The sequence below is a fragment of the Rhineura floridana genome, chromosome 21, assembly GCF_030035675.1.
Source record: "Rhineura floridana isolate rRhiFlo1 chromosome 21, rRhiFlo1.hap2, whole genome shotgun sequence".
NCBI classification, from domain to species: Eukaryota; Metazoa; Chordata; class Lepidosauria; order Squamata; family Rhineuridae; genus Rhineura; species Rhineura floridana.
Genome location: NC_084500.1, coordinates 3979578 through 4005253, shown reverse-complemented (window position 1 = coordinate 4005253; position 25676 = coordinate 3979578). Strand labels below are relative to the sequence as shown.

General features: G+C 46.1%; 1 protein-coding gene across 1 annotated transcript in view; it reads left to right on the top strand.

Moving 5' to 3' along the window:
* The window catches only part of RABEP1 (rabaptin, RAB GTPase binding effector protein 1), an 82887-nt gene extending 57691 nt beyond the window's left edge, over positions 1–25196 (top strand). Inside the window, exons 11-18 of the mRNA XM_061605415.1 lie at positions 3204–3320; positions 6146–6244; positions 8709–8849; positions 10945–11134; positions 14433–14488; positions 16172–16270; positions 18819–18935; positions 21365–25196. Coding sequence (XP_061461399.1) covers positions 3204–3320; positions 6146–6244; positions 8709–8849; positions 10945–11134; positions 14433–14488; positions 16172–16270; positions 18819–18935; positions 21365–21466 — 921 coding nt within the window. The 3' untranslated portion in view covers positions 21467–25196. The remainder of the gene's footprint in view (positions 1–3203; positions 3321–6145; positions 6245–8708; positions 8850–10944; positions 11135–14432; positions 14489–16171; positions 16271–18818; positions 18936–21364) is intronic.
* The last annotated feature ends 480 nt before the right edge of the window (positions 25197–25676 follow it).

The window sequence follows — 25676 nt, the reverse complement described above, 5'->3', positions numbered from 1 at the left end:
GAAGAGAAGGCTGAGGGGTGACATGATTGCACGCTTTAAGTACCTGAAGGGCTGTCACATAGAGGAGGGTACAGATTTGTTCTCTGCTGCCCCAGAGGGTAGGACTAGGTCTAATGGTTTTAAGTTGTAGGAGCGTAGATTGAGATTGGACATTAGAAGGAACTTCTTGACAGTAAGGGCGGTTCGGCAATGGAACGGACTGCCTAGGGAGGTGGTGGGATCCCCTTCGCTGGATGTCTTCAAGCAGAGGCTGGACAGCTATCTGCGGGAGATGCTCTAGCTGTGGATTTCCTGCTGTGAGCAGGGGGTTGGACTTGATGGCCTCCAAGGCCCCTTCCAACTCTATGATTCTATGTTAATGCACCGTGTAAGTTTCTGAATGATTTTTAATTGTATTTCTATTGCTCCTTTTATTTCTCATATTGTATTACAATCTGCATTCATTAGAATTCAAACTGTAATATAATAAAATAGCAATAGAAATAAAATTAAAAGATCAATATGAGTATTTAATGCAGACATACCGTGGACCACCTGAATGAAACTTCTGGACTGCTGCTGGTCCATGGGCCACAGTTTGGGAACCTCTGATCTAACAGGACTAAAAGCTCCCTAACTCAGCAGAGCATATAGTCAGTAATTTTCGCTTTCTAATCAACTGGCGTTTTAAAGAGGAAAACCCATCTGTAAGGAGCTTTTTTCCTTATCTAGTCTTTGGGTTAAAAGTGCAATTTTTCTTCTTCAGAGGATAATTTGAAGATGGATCTGATATGATTGTAACTTTCTGTTCACTAGAAGTCATCTCTGGACATATTCTAAATGTCTCACAGTCTAGTTCAAAATGTGACCAGTGTATCTCTTGGACCACGAGTGTTTGTTGAGTTGCAGTTTCTTATCTGAAAAGTGGGAATCAATAGATATCTTTATCTGATTTTCAGCCCACCCAGCCTAGATCATAGAATCCTACTGACTAAACCAACCTGGTGTCTTCCAGATGTTTCATATCAGCCCCAGTCAGCATGGCTATGGTGTCTGGGGCTGATGGGAGTTGTAGTCCAACAACATCTGGGGGGCACAGGGTAGGGAAGGCTGCATTAAATTAATGGTCAGGCAGCTGGTTTCCTGAGGGCTCATTCTGGGCCTAGCAGAGTCCCCAACCCCAAGGACCTCTTCTATGATTCTTCCTGCGTATCCCACATATGATAAAGGTCACATGGAAAAGGCCTTTAGCCACCTTCTCTTCTGGGCCAAGCAACAGAGCCTTGGAGCTGTTCCTTTTATGCTTCTCTCAGCTGCTGCCTCCCCATGCGCAAGTCAAGAATAGACAAATGAGAATGAGCAGCTGAAGTGTGTAAGGGGAAAAGGCTTCCAAATCCTCTGTTGCTTCTGATGCCAGGGAGAAAGAGGGTAAATGAGGCCTTTGGCTGCATCTAGACTCAGACAGGCATGAGCCAGTGGGTGGCATTGGTATTGCCAGCCCTTGCTCAGTTCAGAAGCTGCCCCTGCTTAAGAAGTGTTGCGGAAGAAGGACTTCTTTATCACTGCATTATTAAAATGTCCATGCACAAGTGCCATCAATTCTGCTATTTTGGCACTGTCTCAGCACACCCTGGGGTCGGGGTGGAAGGAGATTCTTTCTTCCTGTTGCAGATTTGCTGCTGTCAAGACAAGTTGCAATAAAAACTCTTTGCTGTTTGTACAGAATAATTTAGATAGCCTAAACAACGCCCAAATGAATCCTGACTCACCCTATGCCTTGAGCCAATATTCTTGAGAGATTCACATTTCCAGAGGTGGGGAACCTGTAACCCTCCAGATATTATTGGGCTATAGTTGCCACTGTCCCTGACCGTTGGCCATGTTGGCTGGTGTAATGGGAGTTAGGAGTCCAGCAATGCTTGGCGTTTTTGTAATAGAATAACGTACTATGTTCACAGACCAATAAACAATATCTGCAGGGCTGCAGGTTGCCCATTTCTCATTGAGAGATTAGGGGCTTGTTTACAAGACCGGAGTTAGCTGAGGTTGGGTTTTAGATATTTTTGTTTTTCAAACTCAGAGTTGGTTTCCTGCATTGACAATCCCTTCTCTATGAACAGGGAGTTCTAGAGCGCACCCAAATCACAATGCAATGCTCACTTTCTCGTATAATTCACAGGTCACCTGTGGCTGCAGGAAACTGCACTTCCCTCAACTCTGCTATTGTTTACGTGAGAGGTGAGTCAAGAGCCCCTGGTTTTGTGCAGGGGCTCCTTTCCTCTCTTTCAACTCACTTCAGCCTCCGATTCCCCCTTGGAGCAATGTAAACACATTGGAGGTTGAAGAGAGTTTGGGGGTTGTTACCCTAAGGTAGCCTCTGACAACCTGGTGCCCTCCAGATGTTTTGGACTGCTGCTTTCATCAGCCCCAAACCTCTGGAGGTCAGTCCATCTGGATGGCACCAGTTTGATGAAGGCTCCCCTCGGATCATTAATCATGTAAACAAGCCCCTCTGGCAGACGGACTAACTGCTACAAATTTCTTATTCATGGTGTGTGTTTTTTTTTTAAAAAAGTTTTAAGTACACACTTTAAATTCTTTAAATTTAAAATATGTTATGCTTCAGCCGATTTGTGCATAGCTACACCTACATCTTAGCAAATTTGGCATACTTCATTTCGCAAGCTGTACATAAGCTTTTCATATATTTTTTTCCAGAGAGGAAAAGGCAAGTTGTAAAATATTTCCATTAAAGTTGCAGGAGGAAGTGGCATGTTTTGCATATATAACAATTAAAATAATATTAATAATAAAACCCAATGCAGCAGAGGATCTCCCCCCCCCCCCAAACAAAAGCCCCTAACCTTTTCAGTAGGGAGAGAATTCAGAATTCTGTCCTGGCATTTTGTCGAATGATTCAGATGCTATGGGGTGAGAAAAGGATGCTTCCATACGGGCAGGGTTTTGGTCATAGCCAGTCTCTTATAAAAAGTGTCATCATTAATTTATTTCGTGTGTGTGTTTAAATCTACCACAGTCTTTGCTAATCTGTTGCTGTCTGGATGTTTTGAACTACAATTCCCAACAGCCACGACTGATGTAGTTCATAACCTTTGAAGGGCACCAGGTTGGTGAATGCTGAATACTGTTATTTGACAGAGCATCCCTCCCTTTTTTTTTTTAAAGAAGAAGGGTCATTTATGTACTCTGTCCTAACCACACAGGTGAAGAAGCTTCAGATGATGTTGAGGCAGGCCAACGACCAACTAGAAAAAACAATGCGAGAGAAGCAGGAACTGGACGAGTATCTGAAGCAAAGCACAGAAGATTCAGGAAATCAGGTACAGAAAACCTGGAGGGGGAAGGAAAATCCTAACGTAAGAGTGGCAGTCTGCGGAAGTGTGACTTAGGCTCGAGCCTTTGTCTAATACACAAGCTGTTTTTTGCCTCGTATCTGAGGCAGAGCAGTCGGAGTGCAAAAATCTCTTAAAAGCAGTGGGTTTTTTGGCATCTGTTCTTGAGAATTCTTCCCACATCAGTCTATGTGCTGTGGATCCTCTGCATTGTGGATTATTTCCTGACATGCTCTAGATCTTCCAGGTAGTCTTGCCCTCCACTCCTTATTTTTTCATTGTGACACCCCAGATTTCCCTAAAACACAGTTTAAAAACAGTTCTGCTAAAAGCTGAGAGTGAGTGAGTGTGTAATAGAACTGGTGGCCACTACTAAAAAATGATTATTAGTGTTGAAGAGCTTTGATTTATTCTCAGTTGCAATTAACTGCTATGTACATTGGTCTGCAAGATCCTCCGTGGCGCAGAGTGGTAAGCGGCGGTAACGCAGCCGAAGCTCTGCTCACGGCCAGAGTTCGATTCCAACAGAAGGAGGAAGTTGAATCTCCGGGAAAAGGGGTCGAGGTCCACTCAGCCTTCCATCCATCCGAAAAATGAGTACCCGGCATATGCTGGGGGGTAAAGAAAGGCCAGGGAAGGAACTGGCAATCCCACCCCATATATACGGTCTGCCTAGTAAACGTCGCAAGACGTCACCCTAAGAGTCGGAAACGACTCGCACTACGTGTGGGGACACCTTTACCTTTTACATTGGTCTGCAGATTCCTAGTATGCCCTAGTGGTGTGGAATGTGTGGCCCTCCCAATATTGTTGACAAATTCATGGAGGACAGGGCTATCAATGGCTACTAGCCGTGATGGCTGTGCTCTGCCACCCTAGTCAGAGGCAGCATGCTTCTGAAAACCAGTTGCCGGAAGCCTCAGGAGGGGAGAGTGTTCTTGCACTCGGGTCCTGCTTGCGGGCTTCCCCCAGGCACCTGATTGGCCACTGTGAGAACAGGATGCTGGACTAGATGGGCCACTGGCCTGATCCAGCAGGCTCTTCTTATGTTCTTATGTTCTTATGTTGGACTGCCAGTTCCCGCTGGCCCCAGCCAGCTTGATCAGTGGTCAGGGATGATGTAGGCCAGTAATCCTGAGAGGAGTAGGAGTGTGCACTACAAATCAGTTTGAATGGGGTAAATGTGAGGTTGCCATATATACCTCTCATTAACTTAATTATGTGGCTGCGCAGATAAGCCCACAGAAGGGTTGTTGGTTGTTTTACTATCCTGGGAAGAGGCTAGCAGCCTGTGTTTCTGCACCAGCTGTGCAGGAGAAGCCAGGGGCGGCAGCAGCAGCAGCAGCATGCTAGCCTCTTAGCGGGCTAGTAAACTTTTTTCCATTCTGCCAGAACAGGCTGTTGAAGGAAGGGCCTTAAGGACAGGCTTCTCTCCCCTGCCAGCCCAGTCCTCGCTGGCAAGGCATTCCTTGTTGCCTGTGGCTGCCAAGAGAGTTTGACACAAGGCTGAATTATGTCATGCTTTTCTGCTGAGATTAGCTTCAAAACTGGCTTGCAGTTAAAACCCAAAGAGGCCCAACACGATCATAGTCCACTCTGTACTGCTATGATAGGTCCCCCACTTCGCTCCTAGTCCTCCTCACCAATCCCAGTTGGTGTTCTCTAATAGTTTGCTGCTGTTGCTTTAAAGCATTTTTACGACACTTTTCAGCTGAATAGGCCCAGAGAGCAGCTTACATACTATTAGTTAAAACAAGACAGTCCCTGTCTGCAAGTTTACAAGCTAAAAAGACATGACACAAAAGGAAAAAGGATTGGATAGGGAAGAGGAAAGAAGTAGCATCATCTCATCTAGCTCCATACTGTGTAAGTGAAAGGTTAAGCACATAGATCCAGCTAAACCCCATCTGGCATGAGAGAATAAATCAGCCAACAAGAGGTTATGCCCCTGCTCCAGCCCTAAACTGACTCCAAAGGCATGACCCTCCCAATGTAAACGCCTTCTCTTAAGTGCAGTGTTTTTTTTTAAGCATGGCATTTCATTTTTATTTATTGTGGGTAAGCTTGTTGGTGCCTTTAAAGTGAAACAGCCTAAAGATTTTCAGAGGAGTAACCATGTTAGTGTGCTTGCAGCAAACACAACAAAGTTCCGCCACCACCATGTACATAACTTGGGATAACATTTCATGCATCAGATGAACTAGTAATGAATGAAGGCCACAGAAGCGTATGCCACAAGAAAGCTATTAGCCTTTTAAGGTGCCCCAAGAGTTGTTTCTTACAGCCTAAGGAGAAGCTCACTAACTAGCGAGAGCATTTGGATGTGTAAGTTCTGTAGCCAAATCATAGCTAGGCAAGTACATAGATATGCATCTGTACATGATTGGAATGCGATGAGAAGCTTGAAGGACTTCCTCATAGAACACAAATAGAAACCATGGGATGTATAATATATATGTTTCTTTTTAAAAAATGGGATTCTTTGCTTGTTGCACTTTCTGAGTAAGTTTGTCCATAATCATGATCTCCCAGACGTTTATCAGCTCTCTGTTGTTCAGGAAGCTGCTTGGGTGACTTCAGTTACACACTATAAAAAGAGACCAGGTTCCAGAACTCTTGGGTGTTCCCACCAAAGTTTAAAGTGTGAAACCAGTTTGTCCACACCCCTGCCAACAATACTGACTATAATTTGGATGTCTTGGGTGAAGCCTTGCAGGAGCAACATACCCCCTGCTGAGAACTTTGTATTAATGCTTCCTTTATATTTATGTTGGTTGATAAGGTCCTCTTTTCCCCCTCCTTCCCTTTGACAGATCTTGTCACTCATTGTCAGAGTTCAGGAGTCTGAGACCCAGCTTAGTGAACTACAGCATGCATTTTCTCAAGCTAGGAGAGATGTCCAGGATCAAATGGTAAAGAAATGCTGACTTTATGGATCTTGGGGATTTATATAAATAAAGTCGTTGCATGTTTTTTGCTCATACAGCCTTGTAATTATCCACTTGCCTGCCCTTTTCAGGGCAAACAATGATTTATTGTTGAATTCTTGCACTGAGTAAGGGGTTGGACTCAATGGCCTTTCCAACTCTACTGCGCTTTGATTCTTGGCAGTTCACAAGTTTGGGTGCTGTCCGTCCCCACCTATGTATGGTGAGAGGTAAAGAGGTTGTAGTTAGCTGACTCCTGCCAGCAAAGCTGTGTGTGCATCTATTTCCTTGTTCCCGCTGCTTGCCTAGCTGTTGGAGGAGCGCAGATGTGCACATGGGGTGGGGGACTCAATGAGATGCAGCTCTGTAAGTAAGGGGGGAGCTGATAACACTGCAGAAATGAGACAGATAATAACATCTCGGTTGGCAATGGCCTGAGAGACAAGGAGGAATCCAGCAAGGTGGACATAGCCACGGGCAGGTAGTGTTGAGCCTCCGCTTCCCCACGAGGGCCAGGGAGGGGGGAGACATGAGTTCCAGGTTTCCCAGCCGTCAGAAGGCACGGAAGACCAAGGAATTGTTGAGTCTGAGCAAGACCTTGGGAGGGGGAGTGAGTTTGACTCCGGGCCAGTTCCCACGGATGGCACGGTCTCGGAAGCGGAGAGCGTGCTGCCCCCCGACAGGTTGGAGGAGCCGTTGGAAGATGTTCCAGAGGGGGCGTTGACTCCCCCTTTACCAAGCGGTTCTCGGGATGCCTCAAGCACGTCACCGCCCCCTGACCTTGAGCCGGTTGCTAAGGAGATGGTTCTTTCAGATGAGCCGTTGGAGGCACCCTCCCCCATCACCCCGCTCTCTACGTTGCGAGAAGCGGACAGGACAGAGGCAGGACTTGCGAAGGAGCCAGAGATTATGATCTAAAACTTTCCCTACTTAAGACTGCAGCTCTCTGGGTTGAGTTGCTGAGTCAACTTTCTTCACGCGTTGCAGAGCATGTCTAGAGTGCAGTTAGGGAATTCTAGAGAGCTAGCTTAGAGATTTCTATGAAGCGTACCACTTTTGATGAATCCATTAGTTTAACAAAACAAGATTTAATTGCACCTGCGTCTCAGCCTCGTGAATCCCGCTCTGAACAGGGCAGGTAGTGCCTTCTCACTGTACACCATGTGGTTTGCCTAAGGAAGAGAGGTGAGGGACGTTTGCTTCTGCTTCCTGTACAGTGTAAATGCTACAAAGGCTGTCAAGCCAGGAGGTGGACTGCAGGCCCCACTTCAGGTGGTAAATGTTCAGCCCATAAGGTTCTTAGGGAAGTTTGACAGCAGCGGCTTTGGGTCTTCCATGCCTTGTGCGACCTTTCCTTAAGAGTGATTGCTCTGGGGCAGCTCCATCTTGTCCCATGGCTTTTAATCCACCCTGGCTTCATGCTCGGACAGTGGGGAAAGTGGATTAGGGGTTGCATTGGGTGGGCTAGAAGCCCCCGTGAGCCCCCAAGCACCTGGCTGACTGTGACCGAACAGATTCATAACGATAGGAATAGACTCTAGACGAGACATTTTTGCTAGTTTCTTGACCAGTAGATTTGTCTTCCTGTTGCATTCAGGAGATAGGCATGTGCCTGGCATAAACTGGTTCTGGCTTCCTTATTTTCTGCATACCTAGTTGCATATTTCATTGTAATTGCAAATTGTGTAATAACTTTTATTGATTGGCAGTATACATCTTTGTGGTGTGACCCACCCTGAGTTTATTTATTTTTTAATGATGAAGGGTGGATATGTAGTTTATAAATAATAAATTTGCACACTCAGTTGTATGCACTAATACACATTTGTTGTTGCTGCCATCCTAGTACCGTGTATTGTGACTTTCCTTCACTTCATGTAATAGATTCCTTTTAGTCTATTCACCTTTGAAATTATGCCGGTATGAGTTACTGTTAAATTGTGTCTGCTGCACTTGAAATGTACTTTCAGTGCTAAGCCCTTTTAAGGCTATTAAATGGCAAAGGTGTTTGAGATAATTGAGAACTTTGACCTTGCAATGGAGGAAGGGCAAAACAGGTCTTTGGAGAAAGGGCCATAGCTCAGTGGTAGGGTATCTTGCCTGGCATTCAGAAGGTCCCAGATGCAGTCACCAATGGCATACCCTTAACTCTTCTCCTGGTAATATGCCACCTGTTGAATTGAGAATCTGACCTTTGGATGGTTCACTGTAAGGTGTCTTGCTGCAACAGTTCATTTCCCTGACTCCTAAATGACTTGAAACCTCCTGCTATTCCCAGTCTAGTGTAGGAGGTGACACAAATTCAGAGAGGTAGCAGGGTTGGCGTTTTACCTTCTGTGTGCATAGAAAATGCTGGAGAATGAAATGTGACTTTATTAGAGAAGGTAGTTTTAAAACAGTGACCTTAAAATGTTTTGTGCGTGTGTGTGTTTTTTCCCACCGGAAAAAGGCTGTCCTGACACAGTCGAGGGAGCACATCTCGGAGGAGTTGATGAGACTCCAGAAAGACAATGAAAGCCTTCAAGGAAAACATTGCCTGCATGTCTCTTTGCAGCAGGCCGAGGACTTTATCCTGCCAGAAACCGAAGAGGTAGGATACCTTTTTGTTAATTATACAGAGGAGTTGTGTGGTAATTAAGAGGAAGTCATTATTAACACAAAGGCTCAGGGAGATAGTTGAGGTTAGTTGACATGTCAAGTTTGTTTCAGGTGCCTGTGTGCACACAAGATTCTAATCCCTCAGTGAAGGGTTAGATTGGCAAAAAAGTACCTGTTAGCCTTACTTCTTGGGCACACACTCTAACACGGATGGGTGTGCCGTGCAGAAAACCTGACACTGAAATGCTTTAAAAACCCAGTGTACCTGGCATGGCGGTTTAGCTTCCCCATTGCATAGCAACCCTGCCTGCCACATGTCAAGCAACCTCCATGCACAAAGGCTGGAATTCCTCCCCAATGGGTCTCTCTCTCTCTCTCTCTCTCTCTCTCTCTCCCTCTCTCCCTCTCTCCCTCTCTCTCTCTCTCTCTCTCTCTCCCTCCCTCTCTCCCTCTCTCTCTCCCTCTCTCTCTCCCTCTCTCCCTCTCTCCCCCTTCTCCTTCTCCCTCTCCCTCAGGGGAGAGTGCTCTTTGCACTCAGCTCCTACTTGCGGGCTTCCCACAAGCATCCAGTTGGCCACTGCGATAACAGGGGTGCTGGACTAGAAGGGCCACTGCCCTGATTCAGCAGCCAGACTCTTCTTATTTTCTTAAAACTGGGCCCCTAGAGGTGAGCCCAAGCCTACATGCTCATCCCTGATTGGTGAATCCCCTCATGAATTCCCTCCCCTGACTCCACAGGGTTAAAAAAAGTGAGATTTCCTAGAAAATGTGTTATCTACTAAATATCATAAATGATCCTCACACCTCACAAATAAGTTGCAGAAAACCAGGGAGCTGGTGCAAATACCCTATGAGGACTTTTCAAAGTTTTTATTTAAAAAAGAAAAGACAGGTAAAGGGGGAATGATGGAGGAGTATAAAACTACGCAGGGAGTGAAGAAAGTAGACAGAGAGGGTTTTTCTCCCTCTCTCATAATAAGTATATCCCAGTGGAGTCATCCAGTGAAGGAATGCTGGGAGATTTTATGGCAGACAAAAGGAAGGACTTCTTCACAGAGCACGTAGTTAAAACTGTGGAATTTGCTAGCCGAAGAGACAGTAATGACCACCATCTTGGATGCCTCTTGAAAGGGGATGAGAGCAATCCATGGAGGAAAATGCTATCAGCGACTAGTAGTCGTGATGGCTGTATGTTACCTCCCAGTGTCGGAAGTAAAGTTATCAGCTGTTGGGGATCATGAGCATGGAAGGACAAATGTATTCTTGTCCTCCATGCAGGCTTCCCATAGGCCACTGAGTGTGTTCCAGTCATACTCTGGGAATCTCACACTGGGGACATCACCCATTATTATTATTATTATTATTATTTATTAAATTTATATACCGCCCGACTAGCAATAGCTCTCTGGGCGGTGAACACAAGAAATACGATAAAATCACATAGTATAATACAACCAAAAACATATAAAAATAAAACAATCTAAAATCAATCACAGCAGATTTTAAAATTACGTTAACTTAAATTAGTATGCCTCGGAAAAGAGGAAGGTTTTAACTTGGCGCCGAAAGGATAACAATGTTGGTGCCAAGCACACCTCCTCGGGGAGACTATTCCACAGTTCGGGGGCCACCACTGAGAAGGCCCTAGATCTTGTCACCACCTTCCGGGCTTCCCTATGAGTCGGAACCCGGAGGAGGGCCTTCATTGCTTGAGGATCCTGCCTTTATGCCTTTTAGACTGGCAATGGGGCCTTGCTGTAGGGTGCCCCACACTGTGAAACTCTTCATCCTCAAGATGCTCAGCTTTATTTCCTGCAAAACCATCTACTCCCTGGCAACATTTAAAAAAAAGATTCTCTAGAATTTGGACACACAACTTTGTAGAGATGAATCCAATGCTGATTTCTCTCTTTAGCGTATCCGTTCCTCTTCTACTTTTGAAACCAGTTCCAACGGGGCCAAAGTGAGAAATATTTTATTATGCAAACGCCTCTGGCCATTAGGGCTGTATGTGTGTATATATGAGAAGGAGAGAGAGACAAAAAAAAGAGTGCTTTGTTCTAGAACCTTGTAAACCTTCCTTTCAGGAACTCCGTGAACTGGTCCTTAAATACCGTGAAGACATCATTAGTGTGCGGACAGCAGCAGACCACCTGGAAGAAAAACTGAAGGCAGAAATTTTATTCTTGAAAGAACAGATTCAAGCTGAACAGTGTTTAAAAGAGAACATAGAAGAGACGTTGCAGCTTGAAATAGAGAACTGCAAAGAGGAAATAGGTGAGGAGGGGGGGCGGAAGGCAGGGAACCCCAACCTTAAGTGGAGCCACAGTCAATGACAGGCAGAGCCAACTCATTCTAGTTTTGTCTCCCTCCTCGTCTCTGCTGAGTTCCATGAGGGCAACATACTGACATGGGGAGGAGGAGGAACCCGACAGGGACGGCCACCCCCTGAACTAGCTGAAGTGGGAAGGCAGGCCAGTGGAGGCTAGCTGATGGCACTCCGAGCATGGTGGGGCATTCCCCACCCACCCAAATGGACCAGTCTCCACTGGTTTGTGCAGGGCTAAGCACCGGGACAGAAAGGTACCTTGACTTGGAAGGGGACCTGCTAGTTTAGTTGCATGGAAGGATTGTTGTCATTCATTGCATTTATATAACCCTTTTTGGGTCTCCCAGGGGCTTCATATTATCTTAATAATCCTTACAACAGTCCTGTAAGGTGGTTTGTCATTCCCTGTCCCCCATATATCGAGGGCAACATCCCAAGAAACCTCTTCAGGGTTGTGTCGATGAGCTTAACGAAACCACTTGAAATAAGTCTGATGTTTGAAATAGGAGCCTGCAACCAAAGAAGTGTTGGGTTAGTTGAAATCAATATGGGAATTTCAGTACTTACTTACTTACTTACTTACTTACTTGATTGATTGATTGATTGATTGATTGATTGTATTTGTATACCGCCCCATAGCCGAAGCTCTCTGGGTGGTTTACAGTACCTAAAAACACTAAAAACACATATACAAATTTAAAACACATCTTTTAAAAACAATTTAAAACACAATTTAAAAAGTTAAAACAATTTAAAAAACACATGCTAAAATGCCTGGAAGAAAAGGAAAGTGTTGACCTGGCGCCGAAAAGATAACAGTGATGGTGCGAGACGCACCTCGTCAGGGAGATCATTCTATAATTGGGGCCACCACTGAGAAGGCCCTCTCCCTTGTTGCCAGACTCCCAGCTTCCCTCAGAGGAGGCACCCGGAGGAGGGCCTTAGATGTTGAGCGTAGTGTACAGGTTGGTTCGTATCGGGAGAGGCGTTCCATCAGGTATTGTGGTCCCAAGCCGTGTAAGGCTTTATAGGTTAAAACCAGCACCTTGAATCAAGCTCGGAAACATACAGGCAGCCAATGCAAGCGGGCCAGAATCGGTTTTATATGTTCGGACCGTCTGGTCCCTGTTACCAATCTGGCCGCTGCATTTTGCACAAGCTGCAGTTTCCAAACTGTCTTCAAAGGCAGCCCCACGTAGAGTGCATTGCAGTAATCTAATTTAGAGGTTACCAGAGCATGGACAACTGAAGCCAGGTTATCCCTGTCCAGATAGGGACATAGTTGGGCCACCAGCCGAAGTTGGTAGAAAGCACTCCGTGCCACTGAGGCTACCTGAGCCTCAAGTGACAGAGATGGTTCTAGGAGAACCCCCAAGCTACGAACCTGCTCCTTCAGGGGGAGTGCAACCCCATCCAGGACAGGTTGGACATCCAGCATCCGGTCAGAAGAACCACCCACTAGCAGCATCTCAGTGTTGTCTGGATTGAGCCTCAGTTTATTAGCCCTCATCCAGTCCATTGTCGCAGCCAGGCACCGGTTCAGCACATTGACAGCCTCACCTGAAGCAGATGAAAAGGAGAAAAGGAGAAATAGAGCTGTGTGCTCCAAATAGAGCTCCAAAGCTCCGGATGACCGAACCCAACGGTTTCATATAGATGTTGTTCCCTCATTCTTCCTCTAGCATCACTTCTCAACCCTCGTTGCCTTCTTAAGGTTGCCAGTTACAATCCTGTAGTGACAGTAGACATAGTGTATAGCCTTTCTTGACCTTAGGCACTTTTTCCTTACCTCTTTGCCCCCTTCTTCCCTCTATTCCTTTGCCTTTTTCTTCAGTCCATTTTCTCCATGTTTACCCTTTCCCTGGGTTCTTCCTCTGTCTATTGCATCCCTCCTCCAGCCACCTTAATTCTGGAATTCCCTGCCCTTCCAGCTTCTGCCTACAAAGCTACTTCTGCCCCTCAGGTCTGTGCGAGACTACAGTTACAGCCAGACTGACAACTTCTCCTTGCCTCACAGAAGCTGCTGCTTCAGCTTCAACTTCAGCTTCAGCTTCAATTTCAACTTCAACTTCAACTTCAAAAAATAAATAAATCTGTCTTTGCTGGTCTCAGAGAGATGGTGCAAGCTTCATGTCACAGGCTAAGATCCACAGGGCAAGACAAGTTCTCATCCTTCAGCTCTTGTCTCTCTTATTTTTATGTTACCTGAAGTGGAAGGGAGATAAACAGCCCCTGTGGGGAGCCACAAGCGGTAACAGGCAGTTCGTCTTCCTGGCAGACTCCACCTGTCTTTTTGACAAATTGGAATGTTGGTGATTATTCCACAATAACTGCCTCAGCCGTTGCTTATCAGAGGCTTCACCACTGCTGTGGAAATACAATGTAGATATTCACAGGGTCACTTTGCATGTTCCCCACTGACCTCTTACCGTGGTAATAGTCGGGACATGTATAGAAATGTTGAATGGCTGGAGTCAGCAAATCATTTCATTTTATTTATTATTACATTTATATCCCTCCTTTCCTCCAAGGAACTCAAGGTGGCATGCAGACATGGCTCCCTCCCTCCCAATTTTATCCTCACGTCAACCCTGTGAGGTGGTTTAGGCTGAGAGACAGTTGCTGGCCGAAGGCCACCCAATGAGCTTCATGGCCAAGCGGGGATTTGAACGCTGGTCTCCCAGGTCCCAGTCCAACATTCTGACCACTACACCATAGTGGCTGTTCCTGGTGTGGAATCATCCCAGTGTGGCGTGACGCCTTCCCAGTGCATTTTTCTCCCACCTGTCCTCATACCCTTCAGGCAAACAAGAGATGATTTATATGCTGGGGAAATCTGGAGACTTGCCTTCTGCATTTGATATGAAAAGCTGCCCCAGTGTCGAGTGCTTCACATTCATGACCAAGAGCTGGCATGTTCCAGGGAAGAGAGCGCAGGCGTGCCCTGAGAAGAGCCAGGTGCCTGTGCTCAGCCTCCGTTTCTTCCCATAGTTAGGGGAAACAGGCCACTCATATTCCTTACCAAGACAGTTGTGAGGAGGAAGTCGCTGGCTGGAGACATAGAGATACAGAAGAACCTACCTTTTAATTAAGAAATAGTTAAGATGAACTATATTTTGGAGAATTCTGCCGGTGAGAACGGAGTGGAGGCCGCCTTGGCCCCACCTTGCTACCCTGAATCGATTGTGAGGCTCGTTGGCTGAGAAAGTGATATTAAAGCTCCTTAATGGACCTTCTCTTTTGCAGCTGCTGCTTCCAGCCTGAAGACAGAGCTGGAGAGAATCAGAGTGGGAAAGGAGCAGGTAAGGCTTCCCCCTGGATGCTTTAGGGCGGGGCAAGCCGGCATGGTGCCTCCCGGAGGATGTTGGACTCCCAGCTCCCATCAGCCTCAGCCAGGTCGGTTTGGGACTGAAGGGAGGTGGAGAATGTTTGGAGGGCGTTACGTTGACTAGCCCTGTTTTAGGAAATGCTTGGCATGCCGTGCTGAAAAGCTGCTTGCTTGCCTGCCTTGCTGGTGGCGCCATGTCAGTGGGGCAGTGGAAGCCACTCCGGGTTTTAGTCCGGACTTTCAGGGAGCTGCCCAAGGTGCCTCAGCATTTTGGAGAGCTCCTGAAAGTTAAGACTAAAACCCGGAGTGGATTCCCTTGACACGGAGCCTCCACCCACTGCTGCTTTCTGTTCACCTTGTAACCTGGCGAAGGGATTCCTGTGGAGCGGGTGGCGATCGCTGCAGCTGACCCAGTTTCTTTTTTTGGGGGGGTTCACACATCTCCCCACCTTGTCCTTCCACTTGCTCCTGGACACCAGAGACTTTTTCTCCCTATAACACATGGGGTGACTCGTAGTGTGTGTGTGTTGTAGGGAGTTGGCCCAAAGAGAGAAGAAAGAAATTGGGAAGCAAGCACAGAGCGAGAATTTGGTACTTCAAGTGTATGTGTGAGATGACACTAACTGTAACTGCCCCTCCCCTCGCCAATGCTGATGTCCCAGAATAAAACACAGCATTTTATTCAGATCTGCCTGCCGTTTTGCAGACCCGTCTCTGGAACAGGCATCATCATCATAATAATAATACTGAAATTTTATTTTTAGACCGCCTATCTGGCCGAATGAACGGCCACTCTTGGCGGCATACATAAAATTAAATACATATAAAAATACAGTTATAACATCAGTCTTTAATTATCCACCCACCCACATCTGTACACTATAGAACTAAAATTATCCAGGAGTTCTATATGCCCACTGAAACAGCCAAGTTTTCAATCTAAAAGTCCCTCCACTTTATACATCCTTGCAAAGGAGAAGAGGGGCAGCTGTCAGCTCATCAGTGTGCCAGTCAAAGTGAACTGCTAAGATTGGGGAGTCCCTTCTGATCCTCAGTTGTCATCTGGTGGCTCTTTAGGACCTTTTGGACTTTGGGGATGTAAAGAAGGGCCCTTTAGGCCTCTTGCGGCCTCTGCCGGCTTAGAGCAACAGGAGAATACAATTGAGCGGAATGGACTTGATGCCCGTGATGCAGCAGGGGTGCTTTATGAAGCTTGTGATTGCTGCTTATGATGATAGGCACCTAGGGAGCAGCTTTGTGTTGAGTCTGTCCATTGGTCTAGCTCAGTATTGCCTACACTGACTGGCAGCAGTTCTCTCCAGGGCTTCAGGCAGGAGTCTCTCCCAGCCCTGCCTGGAGATGCCACCGGGGATTGAACCCGGGACCTTCTGCATGCTAAACTACAGCCCTTCTCCAAGTGGTGGTGATGGCGATAGTGGGCAGCCACGGCCACTTCTGCCATTGTGTCTGCTTTTGTATAAAGTGAATGCAGTTTCTGGATCCAATAAGGGAGAGGCTTTATTAACTGCAGGTTTTCCCATTGAGCGTTATTAAAGAAAAAGAAACTGGATACGGTCTGGTGAACCTGCAGCGTCATTTCATGCAAGCAGGCATCAGGGAGTTTGGGCCCATTAGTTTCTTGTTCTTGGTTTCTCAGTTGGAGTCCACCTTGAAGGAAAAAATGCAGCAGTTGGAAAGCTTTCAGGAGAGGAGAAGTGGTCTTGAAGAGCAGCTGAGGAGGGAGTTGGTGGCAAAAGTAAGTATTAATGAAAGTTGTGCACACACTTGTAATAATAATAATAAAATTTCCTTTGTGAGTCGCCTATCTGGCCGACCAAACGGCCACTCTAGGCGACGTACATTGCCACAACAGAATACAATATCAAATCCCAATTACAAAAATTAAAAAGCAACATTACGCTAAACAACGTTAAAAACTGACTTGCCCCCCGGCGACCCCATAGGCCTGCCTGAACAGCCAGGTCTTCAAGGCCCGGCGGAAACCTGTCAGGGAGGGGGCATGGTGAAGATCGAAAGGAAGGGAGTTCCAGAGGGCGGGGGCCACCATCGAAAAGGCCCTCTCTCTGGTCGGCACCAGCCTAGCTGTTTTAACTGGTGGGACCGAGAGAAGGTCTTGTGTGGCTGATCTCGTCGGGCGGCATAGTTGGTGATGCTGGAGGCGCTCCTTCAGATAAACTGGGCCGGAACCGTATAGGGCTTTAAAGGTTAATACCAACACCTTGAATTGGGCCCGGTAAACAACTGGTAGCCAGTGTAGATCTATTAACACCGGGGTGATATGATTGCGGCGGCGGCTGTTCTTAATCAAGCGTGCCGCCGCATTCTGTATCAGCTGTAATTTCCGGACCGTCTTCAAGGGTAACCCCACGTAGAGCGCATTACAGTAGTCTAAGCGAGAGGAGACCAGGGCATGTATCAGCCGTGGGAGCAGATGGACAGGAAGGTAGGGTCGCAGCCTCTGTATAAGATGTAATTGATACCAAGCCGCCCGGCTCACTGCTGAAACCTGAGCCTCCATGGACAGCTGGGAGTCAAGAATGACCCCAAGGCTGCGGACCTGGTCTTTCAGGGGCAGTTTTACCCCATTGAACACCAGGTCTATATCTCCCAACCTTCTCTTATCCCCCACGAGCAACACCTCGGTCTTGTCGGGGTTCAGCTTCAGCCTATTCCTTCCCATCCATTCACTAACGGAATCCAGGCACTTGGACACGGTCTCCACAGCCAACTCTGGTGAGGACTTGAACGAGAGATAGAGCTGAGTGTCATCCGCATATTGGTGACACTGCAGCCCAAATCTCCTGATGATGGCTCCCAGCGGCTTTACATAGATGTTGAATAGCATGGGGGAGAGGATAGATCCCTGTGGCACTCCACAATTGAGAGGCCAAGGGTCTGAAACCTCATTCCCCAATGCCACCCGTTGATGTCTGTCTGAGAGATAGGAACGGAGCCACTGTAAAACAGTGCCCCCTATTCCCAATCTTCCCAGGCGGGCTAAAAGGATACCGTGGTCGACGGTATCAAAAGCCGCTGAGACATCCAGGAGGACGAGGAAGGTATATTCTCCTCTATCCAACGCCCTCCTCAAATCATGTATTGCATTGCCCACGTTTGTGTATTTAAGCGCAAAAAAGACCCTTTATTCAATAAAGTGTGTCGTGACAGAGCTCAAGATTGGTAACTAGTTCAAGAGGCAGAAGGGAGGAAGGGTCCCTTCTCAGGGTGGACAGAAGTAATCCAGTGGGATTCCCCCAAGGATCAGGACTGGGGGCAGCGCTTTTTTTGCAGGGACCAATGAGGCATCCCAAGTTTTGTGTTTTTTTAAATTGGTAAAATCCAACACTCGATTGTGAAGGATCTCTCCAAATGGGCGAGAAAACAGCGATGAGCCCGAGCGCACAGTTTGAGGCAGGCTGGGGACGACACCCCTCCCCTGCCTTCGCATGTGCATAGATGGAGTTTGAACATGAGGAGGGGGTCAAAGAAGTGAGGCCACCTGCCTCCTGTGAAGGGAATATTGTGGCCCTGAGAAGCAGCTTGGGTGTATAGACCAGGGATGGGGAACCTCCAACCTGCAGCCCACCAGGCCGTTTTGGGGAAGCCACACCTGCCCTGCCCCACACCTCATACGTGACGTCAGGTGTGGGGCTTCAAAGGAAAAATTGGAAGCTTAAGGTGGGCTCCCAGTTGTTCCTTTGCTGGAGCAAGGTTTACTGATGGGCAGTAGGAGGTGCCCCTTCCTCAATGAGGGGGGATGGAAACCACATTCCCTTCCCAGTGCCGCTCTTGGAAGTCTCTGATACCCCCCCCCGGCTCCTTTCCAACTTGGATGTAGGACATGAACAGGAGCTACACAGATTGAAACAGGAAAGGGCCAGAAAGAGCTTTGCAGTCCTTCCTGTGCTGATCATTTCAACCACTGATGTTGGATGTTGAAAGGGTCAGTGCAGGGCTGCTTGCAAAGCATGGAGCTAGCAATGCCCCATGCATTATGGTTCCCAAGCTTGAGGACAAGGGATTTTGACAGGTGGGTGGGGCAGCATGCCTGTCAGTCTTGTGACATCATAATGTCATGTGACTGACTTGTGGATTGCCCCGCATACCTGTCAAAGTTGGCCCGCTGGATTGGCCTGAGACGGTTCCCCTCCCATGATGTAGACAAAAGGCCACACTGTTCCTGAGCAGGTATTTACCATCCCAATGTCCCCTGACAGTCAGGGCCATCTTGCGGTGTCAGTGTGAGCCCTTTGGTGCAAACCCAAGCTTGTTTCTCTGTCTAGGCTCACCTGGAGCAGCTGATGTTTGAAGAGAAGGACAAAGCTCAGCGGCTGCAGACAGAACTGGACGTCAGTGAGCAAGTGCAGAGGGATTTCGTAAAGCTTTCTCAGACCCTTCAGGTAAGGCTGTTGGCTCGTCCTCTTGAGGCACTGCACAAACCAAAGGGGCTTCAGAAAAACTTTGTCAGGCTACGTCTAGGAAAGGGCTTCTGTGCCTCCAGAGGGTGGCCGGCAACTACATGTTTATGGAAGCCCAAAGCATCAGGAATTGGACCAAGATGAAGGAGGTGTGAAAAATTGAGGGAGAAATATGAATAATTTAAGATATGCAGACGATACCATATTACTAGCAGAAACCAGTAATGATTTGAAACAAATGCTGTTGAAAGTTAGAGGAAAGCAGAAAGGCAGGACTACAGCTGACTGTCAAGAAGACTAAAGTGATGACAACAGGTGATTTATGTAACTTTAAAGTTACATAACCCTCTGTGGTGCAGAGTGGTAAGCGGCGGTAACGCAGCCGAAGCTCTGCTCATGACCGGAGTTCAGTTCCAACGGAAGGAGGAAATCGAATCTCTGGTAAAAGGGGTCGAGGTCCACTCGGCCTTCTATCCATCCGTGGTCGGTAAAATGAGTACCCGGCATATGCTGGGGGGTAAAGAAAGGCCAGGGACGGAACTGGCAATCCCACCCCATATATACGGTCTGCCTAGTAAATGTCGCAAGACGTCACCCTAAGAGTTGGAAACGATTCGCACTACAAGTGCGGGGACACCTTTACCTTTAAAGTTGACAATGAGGACATTGAACTTGTCCAGGATTATCAATACCTTGGCACAGTCATTAACCAGTAGTCAAGAAATTAGAAGAAGGCTAAGACTGGGGAGGGCAACTATGAAAGAACTAGAAAAGGTCCTCAAATGCAAAGATGTGTCACTGAACACTAAATAACAATGGCATTCCCGATCTCTGTGTATGGATGTGAAAGTTGGAGAGTGAAAAAAGTGGATAAGAGAAAAATCAACTCATTTAAAATGTGGTGTTGGAGGAGAGCTTTGCGCATACCATGGACTGCGAAAAAGACAAATAATTGGGTGTTAGAACCAATTAAACCAGAACTATCACTAGAAGCTAAAATGGTGAAACTGAGGTTATCCTACCTTGGACACATCATGAGAAGTCGTGATTCGCTAGAAAAAACAATAATGCTGGGGAAAACAGCAGGGAGTAGAAAAAGAGGAAGGCCAAACAAGAGATGGATTGAGTCCATAAAGGAAACCACAGACCTGAACTTACAAGATCTGAACAGGGTGGTTCATGACAGATGCTGTTGGAGGTCACTGATTCATAGGGTTGCCATAGGTCATAAAAGATTTGGAGGCACATAACAACAACAACAGCAGCAAATGCAATAAATAATAAAAAGAATGGATAATAATGATACTTTAAAAATAGTTTTGTCTGAGGGTAGTGGGAAACAGATATTTCTGCTATTTGTTGTGTTGAGAGCAGGTGGCATCCAAATATACTTTGCTTGGTTGCTCCTTCTGTACGAGCTGCTGCCTCCCCGCACCCTCCCTGCAAGGCAGTTTAACTGCCTCAGCCTGTTGGCCACCTCAACTCCTCACATATTGCCTGGGCTGTCCTTTTGAACTGCAGCAATCACCAAAACCTGGAGTGCATTTCTCAGGAAAGAGATTCTCGCTTCAGGATGGTCTGCTTGACGTCTGCCTCCTTTTTAAGGCAGAAGCGAAGATGCCCATTCTGAATGTCACCCCACTTCACCCTTTGGCCCTCTTAAATGTTCCTGGAGTCCCCAGCTTGCATCAGCCAGCAGATCCAATAATCTGGAATGATTGGAGCTAAAATCTAACAACCTTTGGAAGACCACAGGTTTTCCACCTGTCCCTGCCTTAAAGAGACAAAAGGTTTGTCCCAGATGGCAACCCTGGTTCTGAAGGGAATTGGCGTCATCGATGGTTTCCCTACTGGGATTGGTGCCGCTTAGCAGTGAGTGAGAAGCACCTGCATGCTGACATACAGTTCAGCTGATGCTGCTCCTGTTAGGAAAGAGCCCTTGGTTTACATGTAGCATTGCAAAAGAGCAGTCTTCTTACCCAGATCTGGTCGTTCTTAAAAGGGTGTCTGAAAACATAGGGCTAGTTGATTTAATCAGGTAACTTTATTGATTCCTTGAAGGAAGTGTGAAATAACCTAATACTAGTTTATGTTTGTTAAACCACATCGGAAAGAAAGTCCATCTTTAATATCATCTCATCACAGCAAACACCCTTGGAACCAAAAGAGCTGTAAAAACCGTGTGCCTTTTAAATTTCTTTCTCTCTGATTAAAACTTGTTTCCATTCCTTAAAAACGCACCTCACCTATTAATCAGGGTTAGCTTTAGTGGCCCAACAGAAAACAACCCCCCTTTTGGGCTGATTGCTTTTTTCATCACTGTTTTCAGTACTTTTGTGATCTAACTCTGGAAACCCTAATGTACTGAACACACATGCAACTCACTTTCTCCGCTGCTTATTTTTCCTTAGGTCCAATTGGAACGGATCCGGCAGGCAGATTCCCTGGAGAGAATCCGTGCAATCCTCAACGACACAAAACTGACAGACATTAATCAGCTGCCTGAAACATGACACACTCCATAGCAGGGCTCTAAGGCTGCATTTTTTGGTTGTTTTTTTAAACCCTCATCTTTATAGCAGAACATTTAATTATTATTATTATTATTTAACTCTTAACTGAAAGAAGCAGGAGAGGGGAGCAGTCATCCAGGCTGTGCCTCTGGAAAGGGAGAGAAGGCTTTGCATGGGGGCAGGAAAGGGTCAGATTGAGAAATAGGCGAGATGCTCTGGAGGGTTTTAGTGGAGTCGGACTTGTCTTGAATAACCATCCTCTCCTCCCGTACACTTTTAAAAAAAAATCTGACTCTCTTTTCTCCCCCATTTAAAAAAAAAATGCTGTGATGAAAGTCGTTCTGGAAATCAGATCTCCTTTTCTCCTCGCCACCCGCCTCCTTCAATTCTGGAGTGAAGCTGTTGAACTCCATCCTGCCAGTGACTGAAGACTACCGGTGATGTTTAGTTGAGGGAGCAAGCTAGGCAGAAGGTGGTCTAGTATGCTGTACGAATATTTTTTTTTATTATGAAAATACGGATTTATTTTCAGGACACTAGGTTTTGGGGATTTTTTTTGAACTCTTTCTGTCTCACATCTTATGCTAGAAGAGCCCACTTGATGTGGAAAAGTGGGGGCGGAACAGTACAGGGGGAAGAGAGTGTGGGTGAGAAGGCTCAAGCTGTCAAGAGAAAATTTCATCTTCAGGGGGAGAAAGTGATCAGATGAAGAGCCTTGCCATCCAACTTCTTGGGGCGAGGACATGAATAGTAAACACACCCTTAAACAACTGCAGATGCAGTTTGAGAAACTTAAGACTTTTGTGTTGCCTTTGTTTCAGAGATGGCAGGCAGTGATGATCCTGCTCTAGCTGAGCTGACGTTTAGGATCTTTCTGCACTCCTTTAAGGAGGGGAGGGGATTAGTGTGTTCTGTGCCCCTCCCCAGAAAATGTGTGTGTGGTATTTAATCTTAACACAATGAACAGGATGGAAGTAGGTTTTTTTTAACTCTAACTAATAAAATAAAACACTCAGTTGCAAGGCAGTACCAAAGTAGAATGGAGCAGGTTGCTTTGCAGCCTTTACACAGATTTGTAGGAGCTCTAAATGTGATGCCATTCTTAAAAAGGATTCTTCACCCTTTGGGTCTAGAGTTACCCATTTAAATAACTTTGCAGTCCTGAAGCGGAGCTGTTTGTGAAATGCCAGTTAAGCTTCGAAGGGATCTTCCTTGGATTATGCCACTTTAGGAGCAGGCTGCTTTTGGTGTGGCTTTGGAAAACCTTGTTCTGGACTCTGGGTTGAATCCAGAGAAAGTGGATCATGCGTAAGCCCCATTTTAATCAGCGGGGACCTACATGCACCTAATTTACTCTCTGGATCGATCCATTGGATGGGAAGGGAAGCAACTCGCATGGAGGCTGGCTGTAACGTACTACAGCAGATGTGGGGAACCTTTGGCCTTCCATATGCTGGTGAAACACAACTCCCATCATCCCTGGCCGTTGGCCCTATTTTCTGGGGCTGATGGGAGTTGTAGTTCAGCAACATCATCTGGGCTGAAGGTTCCCTATGCCTGCACTACAGAATTTGGAAGGTGTTTGCTTTGAGGAAGAGCTACCACGTAACAAACCCTGTGACCACATCCATCCTTCTTTGTAGAACTGAAATAATTTTTGATTCCCCTCAAGCAGGAGGCTGCATCCTCTTGAACCCACAGTTCCTTGTGCTTTCCAGTAGGAGTGTATAACTTCCTAGGAAGCACACCTTAAAAAATTAAGGCTTGTATGAAATAGGCAGGGCACACTTTATCCCCCTTCTGCTGCTGCTACCCAAAGCCCAGCCATTAATCCATAAAACTGATTTTGCTATAAAGACTGGAGTGAGCCTGGTATGGCCCTCCTTAATTTAATCATGTTCGCCATTAATTAATTCTTGCCCAAACTACTAGTGCTCCAAGTTCCACTTCATTTTTATCAGTGTAAATGGAAGAATTGGCATAATTCCTCCACACTTCTGCAATGGGAGCCAGTCCAGCCTTACCTTTTTGGGCGAGTCGTAGTCAGTCAGTCTGACTGTTCTGTAGGTTTCTTTTGCACTGGAAGGTATCTCCCGTGGGAGCCTTTTGTGCTGTGTAGTTCCATCCGCATTAATTGCTAATTGCAGAGTCAGAAAACACTTGCCGGAATGCAGTCTGTTTAGATCACCGGGGTGGGTGGGAAGATATGGCAGCAGCTAGTACAACAATGGCAAGGTTGGGAAGCCACTAGCAGTGACAAACACTCGAAGTGAAGAACTTGTTCTTGCAGTCTGTACTGGCAAGTTTCTTTGAATCCCTCATTTGGTAGTAGGGGCTAGAGGGGAGGGCTTTTTCTCTCTCTCTCTTCAAACATGCCTGAGAGCTTGGAAAAGTTACTTTTTTGAACTACAACTCCCATCATCCCAATCCAGTGGCCATGCTGGCTGGGGCTGATGGGAGTTGTAGTTCAAAAAAGTAACTTTTCCAAGCTCTGCTCCCCCCCACCTGTTGCTTGTGCCATTTTGACACTGCTAGATCATCTTGAGTATGAGCAAGGATGGATTCAATGACTGTCCTGTTGCTTTTCTCTAGGCAATGCATCTTTGGAAAAGCAACCACAACATGGGTCAGTTTTATTTAACCATTTGTCTTTAGAGCGGTTTAAAACTGTGCTGCTTGAGTCTTGGTTAAATAGGGAGATAAATTTAGGTAGCGTAAGATCATTATTGTACGCTCGCCACAGCTTATGCGTTAAAGAGTGATACTGGGTGGGATCGGGTGCTTAATTAACTGTTTTAGCAACCAAGTTCTGCTCTATTGTCCATCCAGATGCCTGATACTGCTTCCAAGACAACTTGGGAAGAATGTTTTCCAACTACTGAAGGTGTTGGTGGAGAATAGATCAGCAGCACAAGATTAAAAACCTTTGTAGTTGTAAGTAAATTAACAGAAGACTGACAGTTTAATGCAGAAATTCTCAAACCTAAAACCCAAGATACACACAGGATGAATTATAAGAGACACCCTCCCTACTCCACCAAATCTTTTAGAAAAGGGAAGGCATTTTTGTTTAATGTCAGGAAATCCTCTGTGAAGTGTCGGTCAGTTTAAAGTGCAAGCAAGCTAATTGTGGACTTAGTAGCATTTCTTCCATAATTAAGCTTTGTGTGTTTTTTAAAAGGGAAGGTTGTGCCCATCTCATCTTAGGTCCTGGTTCTCTTGCTGTAAAGGACTGCTTAATTTGTACTACCGATTTTCAGGGCCAAACAGGGAATGCAATACAGTGACTTGTAAGAAGAGAGGCTGGGTGCAAAATGGAAGAGGGGAAAGCCTGCAAGTTTTAGCCCTGTTCTGTATATTTGTACAGTCTTAATACGTGCAAAATAAGTTCTTGCAGCATGTCTAACGGTTAACTGTAACACCTTCTTTACTTTGGCTCCTGTTGCCATCACTCTACATCTTCTCAAAGCATAGTTTGGCTAAAGATAAGAGTGGGAGATGGGGAAGTCATCTATAAATATAGTCCCTTTTTAAAAAAAAATGGTTAGTCTTTAAATTCCAAATGTGTTTGGAATTAATACTGCATTCCAATGAACCAAGCCACTGATGTCCTGTGATACTGTGGATGTAGAATTCTCCCGTCTACTGAATTTGGAAATGTAACCATTTGTTAACTGTATTTGAAGGTGTATCCTTGAGAAGTGTTCCAAATTAAAGGAGGAAAAAAGTCTTATGTGATCCTTCTCATACTTCCTTTCTGCTCACATGAAAGTTGTCCCGTGAGGCTAGAAATGGGTTTGTAATGCTTTCCTCAAATTGGTCATAGGGTTCTGTCGTTTGAGGCCGAAGACTTCATTTTCCATGATTACCCAGGGTTAAATCTCCCTTATGGACTCATGTCAGGTTCTGACTTTATTTTACACTCAGGGCTGAAGTGCATGTTGCAATGGGGGCAAGAGAGAAGTAGACTTATGGTTACTTAGAGCACATTTGTTCTAGCAAGCAGGATATACATTTTGTTAAATAAAATAAATGCCAGCGAGGACTTAATTTGCAAATGAGTAATTGGCAACTTTTTAAATACTTAACTGGATTTCCCCCAGAAAGGCTAGATCTGGATTGAATGAGAAAAAAATACAGGCTGGAATTCTCTTGCCGACGTTTGTCAAAAAAGTGACATGTGAGGAGCACAGATCCTATAACCTCCCCC